The sequence below is a fragment of the Mytilus trossulus genome, chromosome 11, assembly GCF_036588685.1.
Source record: "Mytilus trossulus isolate FHL-02 chromosome 11, PNRI_Mtr1.1.1.hap1, whole genome shotgun sequence".
NCBI lineage: Eukaryota > Metazoa > Mollusca > Bivalvia > Mytilida > Mytilidae > Mytilus > Mytilus trossulus.
Genome location: NC_086383.1, coordinates 23,450,328 through 23,463,443, shown reverse-complemented (window position 1 = coordinate 23,463,443; position 13,116 = coordinate 23,450,328). Strand labels below are relative to the sequence as shown.

The 13,116-nt window shown below is 32.3% G+C and overlaps 1 protein-coding gene across 23 annotated transcripts in view; it reads left to right on the top strand.

The window, feature by feature from the left end:
* Positions 1–13,116, top strand: part of LOC134690895 (doublecortin domain-containing protein 2-like) — a 113,828-nt gene that overhangs the window by 87,801 nt on the left and 12,911 nt on the right. For 15 of the 23 annotated variants that reach the window (XM_063551042.1, XM_063551037.1, XM_063551047.1 and 12 more), the window contains 2 exons: positions 3,497–3,970; positions 7,838–8,449. The exons of 3 other annotated variants lie outside the window; for them this stretch is intronic. In XM_063551042.1, the coding sequence (XP_063407112.1) occupies positions 3,497–3,970; positions 7,838–8,449 (1,086 nt within the window). The remainder of the gene's footprint in view (positions 1–3,496; positions 3,971–7,837; positions 8,450–13,116) is intronic. 5 more of the 23 variants (XM_063551054.1, XM_063551053.1, XM_063551052.1 and 2 more) reach the window with 2 other exon arrangements.

The window sequence follows — 13,116 nt, the reverse complement described above, 5'->3', positions numbered from 1 at the left end:
CAATCAACATAGCCAAGATGAAAGTTTTTTTTGGGGTTATTCTTCAACAATACAAAATAAAAAAGCTGAATGTTTTTACAAAAAAATGATTTGAAAAATTGGAATCATAAACCTGATTTATCTAACTTTAAAGACATTATGGCAGGCCCGTAGCCAGGAATTTCCAAGGGGGGTCAATACAATAATACTCAACTTTAACAGTTACAATTCAAACAGAGTGTCAACTTTAACAGTGCTAATTTGTTTTCATGGGCGGGAGAGTTTGACGACGCTTACAATCCCCATGGCTGTGGGTGTGTATGGACTTTTTAAGTATAAAAAAGTAATTAATTGGAAATTATCAGTTATTAACACCAAGCATATGAAAAATCTTAATATTAAAAGTTACACTTTGTGGCTCAAGAAAAATATAATTTCATACGTGTATAGAAGCTTTTCCCTCATGGGTTTCAGCTTTGTGCTGCTCTTTTCTTAGTGTGCTTTTGTAACTTTGATATGTGTAGTACATGTTCATAATTGTTGTGTGTTTGGCAGACGGTCAAGTTTTTGAAAATTAATATTTATCATCAACTTATTGCAATCATGCAAAATTTGGATCAGTTTTTCGTAAATTTTGCGTTTGCTAATTATCGGTAACAATTGTTGACTTTAAAATAAAACTTGCTGTTTTTAGTCTGATTTGCATTATTTTCCTGAACTGTTATGTAAAGCTTGCTACTTCTAACGGCATTCTAATACTATTCACTTTAACCATATATCTTTGTGTGTGCTTTTGTGTGTTTATTTAACTGGAGCTTTGTATTTTTACATCCAAGAGATTTTTTTATTGATGAAAATAATTTTGTTATAAAGGTTCGGTTTTGATAAGTATTTAATGTATTTATTTTCATTAAATGAATGAATAATTGTTTAACAAAATTATTTATTCGTTATCTAAAAATTAACATCCTAGTGTAAACATTTATACTTTATAAAGAAATGCATTTTTTAATTATTTTTTTTAATTTTTCGCCTACTTTCTCTTTTAAATATTTAAGTTTGCTTATGGTATAGATCTGCGTTCTCTTAAGATGAAAATTGAAATGACTCGAATTACTGCATATAGAATGTACAATCTAAAATTTGATAATAATTATGAATTTTCAGTACTTTTTGATGATTTTGTGAAGTCAGCATATAAGGGAGATAACTCTTGGTTATTTCTATGCTGCTGCTAGTAATATTGTGATTTTATTTTGAATTGATTAACAAAGAGGTTGCCTACAATCAAATCTCCTTTGCTGCATAATTGTGTAAAAGTTTCCATGAAAAAATATATATATAAATAAACAGAAGTATAGGTAAATTAAAAAAAAAAAAATCCTTAAAAAAAAAGGCAATTACTGGATTGCAATGATGGAAATTCCCAATTTTTGTACAGATATTTTCATAGAAAGTGAAAATGGTGGATTAAACTCCATGTTTTATATCTAACTTAACCTCCCACTTATATGACAGTACTGGAAACTTAATTCAGACTTATTGTAAAGGAGATTTGACTGTGCTTTTTTAGTATGAAACATATCATTGGACAAGCTTCCTTTTTCATGGAAAGGGTTGAACAATAGTTAAATAAAGTCAAAAAGTCTTGCATGGAAAGCTGATCCATTACAAGTTGTGATTTCAATTTAGATTTTTATCAAAATCCATATTTTGTTAAAAAAAAGAAAACAACAAACAATTTTTACAGAGTTGAAAATAGATAATGATGTGAAAGACCAATTCTGAATTTGATGCACATTTCAGGTTGATGGTAACATGTTTCCAAATTCTCAGTGCATATCTACAGCTTGTATCATCAAAAAAAAAATCACATTTAATCCTACCTTTTGGGAACCATCTTGATAATCACATCTCTAAAAGATTAATATCGATGGTATATTTCAAATTCTATTTTAGATAACAGATTTTAACCAGTTTAAGTATAGTGAAAATTTATAAATTATTGCATGATTTTTGTGATATTGAGAAAAAATCCTGTTTAATTCATATAAAAAATTTCAAAATGCAAGTTTACATTATTGCGATTATAACCCTGTATATTTTGGCAATAATAAAAATACCTCCATTATTTCTGAATTTACATTAATGAAATTATTTTCCATGGCAGATCCAGATCCCTTTGAGAGACCTGTTAAAGGGAAGCAACTCAATGATATGTCTCATTTCTATGCTTTTCATTCAGACTATTATTTTCAAGCTGGATTTTTGTATATTTGGTATTTTCATACATGTTGATGATTTTTGCTTGATTTTATTTTTATATTTTGCCTTTTGCTTTTATAACTTGTAAAGATGCATTGCACATAGAGCATTTATAATAGATTTGAAAACAAAAATGGATCTTAAAAAGGCATTTGCAGGAATTTCCTGTAACATATTATTTTTATTGAATACTTCTTTCAGTTAATTTTCTTTGGAAAATATTTATTGCTTTTGCTGTATTTCGAGAAAACAAAATTATCCTTTGCTTTTTTTCTCTAATATAACTGTAAATATGAAAAAATGGAATGAATATTATAAATGAAAACCAAAAGGCAAATTGAGTGTTGTTATGTGAAACTTTGTCTCGGTTAAACAGACATCTTTTTTCCAATGTTATTATATCATTCGTTTCATAACTTATTTGCAGCATTCTTATGGTTAAAATTTAGATATTTCAAATGTGTAAAATTAGACATAAGCCCTCATTAATGTACGGAATCACATGGTTTGAAGATACTGTGTCCGTTTTACAACACTAAACAAAAAACACGAGCTCAGGCACCATTGTATAACACAGTGAAACTTGTCCCTAAGAAATCCATTAAAATCTGTTACAATGAGTTTAAATATCCCATCAATAATTATATATCCAAAGTATGTTGAACTTCCTACCATTTCTGACAGTATTTATGTTAAGAATTCATTTTTGCAGAAGTAAAACAAAATCCAGATCATTTGAAATTGCTTATTTCTTCTTGCTATCATTTGAATAGAATTTTTCTATAGAAATGACTGCTGAAAAGGGGCAGACAACTCAAAAATGGAGAAAGCAAATAGATTGTAAAAGCAAAGAGAAATATCTTTGTAGAATTCAAGCATAAAATGTCCTGTAGATTCAGAAATTTTTGCAATGTTTAAAAATTTTCAGTATCATGCATTTTAGATTTTGATAGAATAATTTAATGTATGCTATTTTTCAAAAACAGCAATTGTAGATACACAAAAAAAAATTCTGAATTTACAAAAACTATAGCCTTGTATTATTTACTACCAAGAAAACCATTTGAATGCTGCAATTAGTAGTTTCCTTGCTTTCCCTTCATTCTCCCTATCGTCCATACTAACTAAATACATGCTTGGTGTTGAAGTGGAAAAAAAATGCATTGCACATGATTTTTGTGTCTCACATATATTTTGATTTGCTCACATGTTTGTTGGGTGTGTTCTAACTATTGCTATGATACACTGATAGGAAATAAACAACAAGGCACCCACGAAGCAGCCAGATCACTCACACAGCAGGACGATTCAAAATGGTGACAGGTCACAAGCAGATCAATCGCACAGCAGGACGATTCAAAACGGTGATAGGTCACAGGCTAAAGGGGATCAGAATAAACCAGTCGTCAACAATTCTCAAAACAAAACAGTGCAACAAAATACCAAACAAAGCACCTACAAGTCAAACAGTAAAGCACCCCCACCTAATACCACAAAGAATGATGTAAAAAAACAGGAACCCCCTAAGGATAATAAAAATTATAGTAATCATGATTCTGTGCGTTCATCTACACCAAAAGATAACAAAGCTCCGTCAAAGTCGCCAACAGACAAAAGGTCTGTTACTCCAGCCAAGTCACCAGTTAACAACAAGGCTGCCTCACCAGCCAAGTCACCGTCACCAACGAAGGACAAGAAGGATCCATCACCTCACGAGGAACACCAGGTAGACATTACTAAGGACAAATTCTGTTGCTAACATCAAACTAGTGTAATTTTAAAACAAGTGTTGCTAACATCAAACTTTCTGTAATTTTCAAATTTTGAAAATTATTGCTATTATCCAACTTAGTGTAATCATCTCATTTTCATACATTTTGTTGCTATCGTTGAACTTTGTGTACTTTCTTATTACTTCATCCATACCTTGTCATTGTTCTGTATTTTCACCTTTAGCCAATGAGATTGTTTGAACTTGAGTCTAGAAATGAAAGATAGGTGTTTAACAACTCAAGCTATATTTGAATTAGAATAAAATAAAAACAAAAAATCTTTATGGCAGACTATAGCTATAATTATTAGGGGGGGAGGGGGGCTTTGAAAAGTAATTATTTTTTTCATGATACGAAATTAAAAGTAAAATCTCAGAGGTCATGTTAAAAATATGTCATTATATTTGTGTGTATTTCTTTTCATTAATGTTCTTTTCCCATTGTAAATCTTCCAATTCTATCAAAATATTTTATGTTTATTTCTTTATAGACAAGACCCTCAATTACCTTTGAATTTAGATAGCGTTAAACAAAAATATGTTAAAATATCAAAATTTTTGTATGGCCTAGAAAACTAGAAATTTTTATACATCCATCTACCCATTGGGACTTTTTTTATGGGGAAATTTGGATGAAAAAGTTCTGATTATTTTTATTGAGAGTAAAAAAAGGGAATTTTTAGAATAATAAAAACAAAACAAACGATTCAGGAATAATTTAAATTGGTTTGTTTTTTTAGCTCACCTGGCCCTCAGCGCCAAGTGAGCTTTTCTCAACACTTGGCATCCGTCGTCTGTCGTTGTCCGTAGTCTTTAACTTTAAAAAAAATCTTCTCTACAAACAAGTTGAGCGACAGAGGCTCTCTAGAGCCTCTAGGTTTAAAAGTAAATTAGTATGCCTTTTAAAAATAAATCATGTATATAACATGTTTCAAATCCCAAGCTTCTGAAATTTTGGCAAAAGGCATAACTCTATATTTTCTTTCTGGTATATGAATTATATTTCTTACTACCCAGAGTCCATCAAAATTGAAAAAAAAGGGAATTTTGACACATTTTTGTTCTTTTATATTTTATCATTTCTTCGTTCTATTTTAACTTTTCACCTTCATTCTTTTATTAATGCATTTCATCTAATAAATCATTTCATCTTCTCTTCTGTCTTTCTTATCTTTTCTTGTCGACTTTGAAACAACCTTATATAGGTTACGCTGATTGGATTTTGTCTTCCATTCTTCTGACAAAAACTTCCTCCATTTCAATGACACAGCACATCTTCTAAAGTTAACCCTGACAGGCATTTCAGTGTACATAATATGTGTTAGGTCATTTGTAGACCACAAGTTGAATTAGTAATCTAAACATAATTTCGTGCTGCGTTGAAGACCTATTGGTGGCCTTCAACTGTTATCTGCTCTTTGGTCAGGTTGTTTGTCTCTTTGACACATTCCCCATTTCAAGTTCTCCGTTTTATTGTACATAAGTTACACCGTTAGTTTTCATGTCGGAATTATTGATTTGTTTTACATTTGTCTTTTCCTGGCCTTTTATAGCTGACTATGTGGTATGAGTTTTACTCCTTTGTTGAATGGAGTAGAGTGACCTATAGTTGTTAATTTTCAGTTGTCTCATAATGACATTGGCAATCTTCTTATTTTTATAATACATGTATCAGGAATAAAAGAATTATTTAACAGAACAACACAATATGCAAACACTCAACTCCACCAAAAAGTAGACATACAAAGATAGGACAAGCAACAACAACAACAAACAACTTGCAGTTCAAATAGCCTGATTTGGAGTAGGCACGACATTATAGTTTTGTTGAACTAGTTTTGTGTACACACTAACCTTTGTATGTTAAAAGGTTTGTCAGGTACCTAAGAAAAATGTGTCAAAGTAACTTTGACATTTTCTAGTTTATCAACAATGATTGATGGTTTACCCAGGATAATCTGGTTTATGGTAAGCAATGGTATTATACTAGTGTTTAGAAAGTAACCACAGGGACAACCAAACATCTTGTTTAACAAAAACCAACAATACCACTGCAAAATAGGAAATAAAAAATCAGACGAAGAACATCAATATTATACAAAACACAACTTTCCAAAATCTTCATTTATGGATACCATGAAATGAAACAAATATATGGTTCTAATAACAGAGGGGGATTTAGGGGGCAGGGGCCCCCCCTTTTTGGGTAAAAATTTGGTTGCTTACATAGGGAATCATTAAAGTGTGACTGGAGCGGGCCCCCTCTTAGGTCAGTCAGTGGGCCCCCACTTATGAAAATTTCTGGATCCGCCACTGAATATCCTTTTTCACTGCTTCTTTTGGGGCCTCTTTGGCCAAGTGGTGTAATAAGGTTATCTATAGCTTGACATGGATCTCAATTGATTAATCATCTACGGTACTTCTTAAAAATTACATAAACCTGTATTTCATTACTCTTGGTCTTTCCACTTTTTGCTTAGCATTACACATTATTTTATTCATTTGAATGTTCTTGTTGTGAGTTTTTTTACTAGCCTTACACATGATGTTCATTTATTTGTATCATCCATAGCCATCACATCAATTCTTAATTTCTTTTTCTTCTTCCGGTAAGCGTCCATCGTCAACTGGTTGACTATTCTGCCACATTTAGCTTATACATGTTAATTTTATCTTTCTTTCTTCCTTAAATTCCGCTGATTTCTATCATTATCTCTGTTCCTGTAACCATGACTACTATTTGCATGAATGATCCAGTTTCTGCTTTCATCATCTTTGTTTGACATCTTTACAAATGCTGACTTCTGCTGGAATTCATCTTTTCAGAATCTAATGCATTCTGGGTAATATTTTCAAAAGTATACACCAAAACTTTTTGATTGGTCAAATAGGTCATAAACAATAGAGATTCAACCAATGACATGAATTTCTGATATGATCAATGAAATTACCCATAATCCTTTTAGATTCTGAAAGAGTGAAATATGTTCAATAATGATATATTTTCAACAACGGTGAGTAGACTTATCATTATCAACAAAACATGGATCATAGAACCGTGAAAAATTAAACAAGATATTAAAAATTTCATGTTAAAAAACAGGACATACATTGCCATGACCAAAAGAGAAAAATAACTTGACATATGAAAAGACAAACTTAAGTCCACAAAACATTTAAAACTTAAGACTTAAGATACACATATGACATGCCTCAACTTAACAGAAACACTTGCTCTGATATCAAATTAAAATAACCTCTGAAAATATATTTTTTGGAAGTAATTTCACAGATATGGTAAAAAAAACTGAATGAATGTATAAAAAAAATACAATTTCATAAAAAAGCGAAAACACACTCACATTGACAATGTGATATTATGAGAATTGTTATAACTGTTTTTTTTCACTGAAGACAGATATTGTATATCAGGTCATTTTCTTGTAGGCTTCATATTGTTCTCTCTATAAAACAGGCAAGTTAACTCTGCTTATATCTAATTAATAATTATCCAAAGTTCTTGTATAATTTTCTTTGACTTTGAAATGTTAAAATCAAAATATCTTGTCCAATTTGTATTGATTTAAAATACTCAGGAAAATAACTGATATACTGTATTTACTACATGTGCTTTTGGATATGGAATTACACATTTGAACATACATGTGCAATTATTGCAAATCACATTCAGATATGGCTTCAGCATACACTGTTTACTGCAAGTGGTTTTTATTTAAAATCTATAATTTTATCAATTACATCTATGTATAGGTAAGTGTCTGTTTTTGACATTGCTGTTAAATATACATTCTTTTTCCAAAGGCTGCAACAAAAATACAGGCCAACTACAGAGGTCACCAGGCCAGGAAAGAGGTCAACGACTTAAAGACGAAGAAGGAAACAGATGAAAAAAAGAAGAAAGAAGATGAGCTGAGAGCCAAAGCAGCCAAGGAGGAAAATCAAGCTGCAACAAAGATTCAGGCAGGTTTCCGCGGCCATCAGGCTCGCAAGGAAATCAACCAGAAAAAACAGGTACGTGATGTGAAAAATACAAAAGAAGACGCAGCTGCAATTAAAATTCAATCGAGTTATCGAGGTCACAAAGCTCGAAAAGAAATTGCAGATAAAAAGGTAAAGAGAACAGAGAAGAATACAGAAGAAGAAGTTGCCGCTACGAAAATCCAGGCAGGATTCCGGGGACACAAAGCTCGGCAGGAAATAAATCAAAAGAAACAGCAAAGGACAGAAACGAAAAATGAAGAGGAGAAAGCTGCGACTAAAATACAAGCAGGATTCCGTGGAAATCAAGCGAGGAAGGAAATAGATCTAAAGAAGAAAGAAAAAGCTCAAAATGAGCAAGAAGAAAAAGCTGCAACAAAAATACAAGCTGGATTCAGAGGACATCAAGCAAGAAAAGAAGTGAAAAAGAAAAAGGTATTTTGTGATAATCATGATAAACAGTTGTCTAACAGTTTACTTAATGTAGATGATCTTGCTGAAAATGGGAAATTTAATGAACAAAGTGAAAGTACAAAATCTGTTACAATTTCATCTGAAAGAGAAAGTACAAAATCTCCTTTAATTTTAGCTAAAAGTGAAAGTACAAAATCTCCCTCTAGTCTATCAAAAAGTGAAAGAACAAAATCTCATTTAAGTTTTTCAAAAAGCAATATTTCAAGTCACAATGTTAATGATGAAGAAGTTCCTTTAGATTCAAGTATGTCAAAAACTGTGTCTAACATATCCCAGAAAAGTAAACGTAGTAGGGGTGGTACACATGTTGATTTAAGGGAGAGTGAAGGGATTGGAACCAGTGTAGATTCATTTAGTCCAAAGGGGTCCCAGTCTGATAGGGAAAATATAAACAAAGATGAGACTGAAATTAGTGTTGATATTAACCTTATAGAAAATCAAACTGAAGCTCAAAATGAGAGTTGCGATAAGACACTTAAAAAGGAAAATAGTCAAGGTAGCAATACTATAGGATGTAGTAAACAATCATCTGAAAGCACAATGGATTCTCATTGTAATGAAGTTAAACTTGATGGTAAGAATTCAATGGGAAATTTAACATTGTCCAAGGAAAATAGTCAGAATTTAACATTGCCTATGGAATCAAGACAAAATTTAACATTGTCCAAGGAAAATAGTAAAAATTTATCATTGTCCAAGGAAAATAGTCAAAATTTAACATTGTCCAAGGAAAACAGTCAAAATTTTAAATTGCCCAGGGAAAATAGTCAAACTTTAACCATGTCCAAAGAAAAAAGTAAAATTTTAACAATGTCTAAGGAAAAGAGTCAAGATATAACATTGTCCAGAGAAAATAGCCAACATTTAGCAAAGTCTAAGGGAGAGAGTGTACCATTGATGTTACCCAAGCAAAATAGCCAAAATGTAATATCTCATAAGGGAACCAATCCAGACTTAAAACTACCTAAACTTCTATCATGTAAAGCTGTCACTTTTGTTGATGATAAAAAAATGCACATCAAAAGGTCTTCATTCAGTTTAGACCCTTTAATGCCAGCAAATATAGAGGATATTAAGCTTGCTCTTAGACGTTCAAAAACTTTTGGTAAAATGAGCGACTTAAGAATACAGAATTTTGAAGTTTTGAATAATTCAAGATTGCCTATAGTTATTTTACCCAAATCTTTGTCTTTTGCTGAGGAAAGTTTAAAATGTGACAAGCTTGGTATTAAAGAGAAAGCAGAACAAAGCAACTTAGACTCAAGTCGTTCTAAGAGTGCAGAGGTAATCCCAGCTTTCCTTGGATCTATGATCAGGCATCATACTTTTCCAGAAATGTTGGAATCAGATATGGAAAAGATGTTTCCCATTTTCGTTGCTAGGTCTAAACGTCATAAAAGTTTTCCATATTTTGAAGTAAGAAAATCTGACAATTCAAACATTGACGGTCTAAGGTCTGCCACTGACAGCCAGGCTAGTGATCCTATTGACGGGGAGGACTTTATTGATACTGACTTACATACACGATCCCCAGGGGATGGGGAGAGTCTGACTGTCAATTTTGAATACGATAATAGTGGTAGGATGGAGGTTGATAGTCGGTGTGGAAAATTATCTAATTTGGGCCACTTGGGTAGTTTTGGGGATTCTGATACTCTTGATAATGAATCTCTCTTGAAAACAAGCAGAACTGGTACCTTTGATGAAAGTCTTGAAATTGATTGGAAAAAGAAAGATACCAGTCTATTGAGAGAAATTGAAGATGAAAGCATTGAGTTAGAATTGATTAAAATAAAACATTCGGCCACTACATATCTTCAGGCAGGGGTCAAAGGTTATTTGTCTAGGTCTTATGCTGTTCAGAAAATGAAATTTCAGCATAATTCTGAGAAAGTGACTGTTCTACAAGCAGCGGTTAGGGGTATGATTTTACGTAAGCATCTTGAATATCATACTTTTGACGATGACACAGAGGTTGAAGCAATTTGTCAGAATGATGCTGCAGTCAAAATTCAAGCAGTGTTTAGAGGTTATAGGGTTAGGAAAATGGATAAGGTCAGAATTCAGGACAAAAAGCTCCATGTGAAAAAACAGGTTACTTTTGGTTCAGTTTCAAGAATTGAAATAATAAATGGGGAATGTAAAAGAGATCTGACAGTTATAGGAAAAGAAATTGAAGATGAAGATACAAATTCTGTGATAAACAAAATTAATGAAGACTTTGAAGGCATGAAAAAAGACCAAAATGATATAGAAAAACAAACACCAAGTTCAATTGAAAATGCAGCAGCAACAAAAATTCAAATTGCATACAAAAGGTATAAGCAGAACAGAACAGAACCAAAACCAAGTTTAATTGAAAATGCAGCAGCAACAAAAATTCAAAATGCATACAAAAAGTATAAAGTGAACAAAACTGAACACAAACTTACTTTAAATAAAAATGCAGCAGCAGCAAAAATTCAGAAAGCATACAAAAAGCACAAACAAAACAAAACTGAACCAAAACCAAGTTTGATTGAAAATGCAGCTGCTATAAAAATTCAAAATGCATACAAAAAGCATAGGCATAACAAAACTGAACAAAAACTTGCAGCTTGTACCATTTTACAAGCTTCTTCCCATGCCTACTTAAGTAGAAAGAAGGGATTTGAATGGCTCAAACAAAATGAAAATTCAGATGAAGCTTTAGCAATTATTAGGAAAAGCTTTAAAACAAAACATCTTTATAAACAAGAAAATGACAATATGGCCAAAGAAGATATTGACTGTAAACAACTAAAGACAGATGATCAGACATTTAACCAAACCAATGCAGCAGTTATTATTCAGAAACACCACAGGGGCTATCATGCCAGGAAGGGATATGTTAAACATAGGGAAAAGATGGATGGGGCTTCAAGGGTTATTCAGAAAGCATTCAAGCAGTTGATTCTTAAAAAAGAACTAGACAGAAAGGAGAAATCAGCAGCTGTTATCCAATCAAATTATAAGGGTTTTATTGCGAGAAAGGAATACAGAAAACAAAAACAAAAGAAAGAAAAAGCAGCAATTGTGATTCAATCAAAGTATAAGGGTTTTATTGCAAGAAAGGAACACAGAAAACAAAAACAAAAGAGAGAAAAGGCAAAAGTTTTGATTCAAAAATCTTTGAAATCTTGGTTAGTGTTTAAGAAACATGTGAAAAAAACTGAAGCAGTTACTGCCCTTTCTGCAAGTGTAAGAGGTAAAATTTCACGTTTAAATCTCAAGGTCAAAATGGGTGAGCAAAAGGCTGCCAAAGTCATTCAAACAGCATTTAGAAAATATAGGTCCACCTTAGATATAATGAAACATGATTTAAATGAAGAGGCTATTGGTGTAATGGGGTTGATTATTGATTCTTCATACAGTTGTTATGAAAGGCAGGTTGACCTTGACATTGAGGTAAGAGATTCTGCTGCTGTTGTAATTCAGTCCTATTTTAAAGGTTATAGGTCAAGGGTCAAACATCAACATATGAAAAGAGAAGCTTCAGCTACTGTTATTCAGTCACAGTATAGAGGTCATAGGTCAAGGGTGAATTACAAAAATATTAAAAGTGAAGCTGCTGCCATGGTAATTCAGTCAAAGATTGAATGTGAAACCAAACAGAAGGCTGCAATTGTAATTCAGTCCCAATTCAGAGGGTTCAGGTCAAGGGTCGAGGTCACAAAAAAGAAGCTTGAAAATTCTGTTACAGTTCTCCAAGCTGCATTTAGAGGAAAGCTATGTAGAAAACAAATAAGTAAGGATGAAAAATTCCTTGCAAAAGCATGTAAAGTCTCTAAAGACCTGCATCATTCTGCAGTCAAGGATAATTTTACAAAGTCAAACAAAAAAACACAAATTACAGAAAAAAGGTTAAATGCAGCAATAACAACACTTCAGGCTGCATACACAGCACATCAGACTCGTGTACAATACAAAAAACAATTCAGAGAGATCAATCCAGACAGCGCTCGTTACTTGATCTCAGCACTCAAAGGTATCTTGACACAACAGAATGATACATGTAACATTTCAATCGATTTAGAGGATAAAAAAGGGGAGGGTTGTGTCAGTGTTTCAAGTTCATTAGAATCTGGTTTTGTGACTGGTCGAAGTGAATCTAAAGAGGATGAAGGTTTGTCAAATTTAAAAATTGTGCCATATCCCTTTGAGGACAAGGCTGAGATTGATAAGCTACATGATAATCCAGATCCCGAACTGTCGTCTGCTAAATTACCAATATCTGATTCAGCAAGTGTGACCTTCAGTTCTGAATCCAAATCAAAGTTAAAAAGTCCTAAGAGTAATGATAGGTCCAATCACATGTCCAATAAACCTGTCTATAAAGTGGCGAAGTCATTTACTAAGAGTACTGATAGGTTAACTGTTATTAAAGAAGAAAACCCACCTCCCAAAAGAGAAATAGTGAATGAGAGTAGTTTACATGACCTTGAAAATGATAGTACATTGTCTAAAGACAACACTGACAAGCAAATTAGTAAAGTAAATAAACAAGAACGTGAAATTCAAACCACAAATTTTGATCAAAAATCAGTTTCTGTAGATTTGGAGCAGCTAAATATTGGACAAGATATTACTTCTGTAACAGATATAGTTCT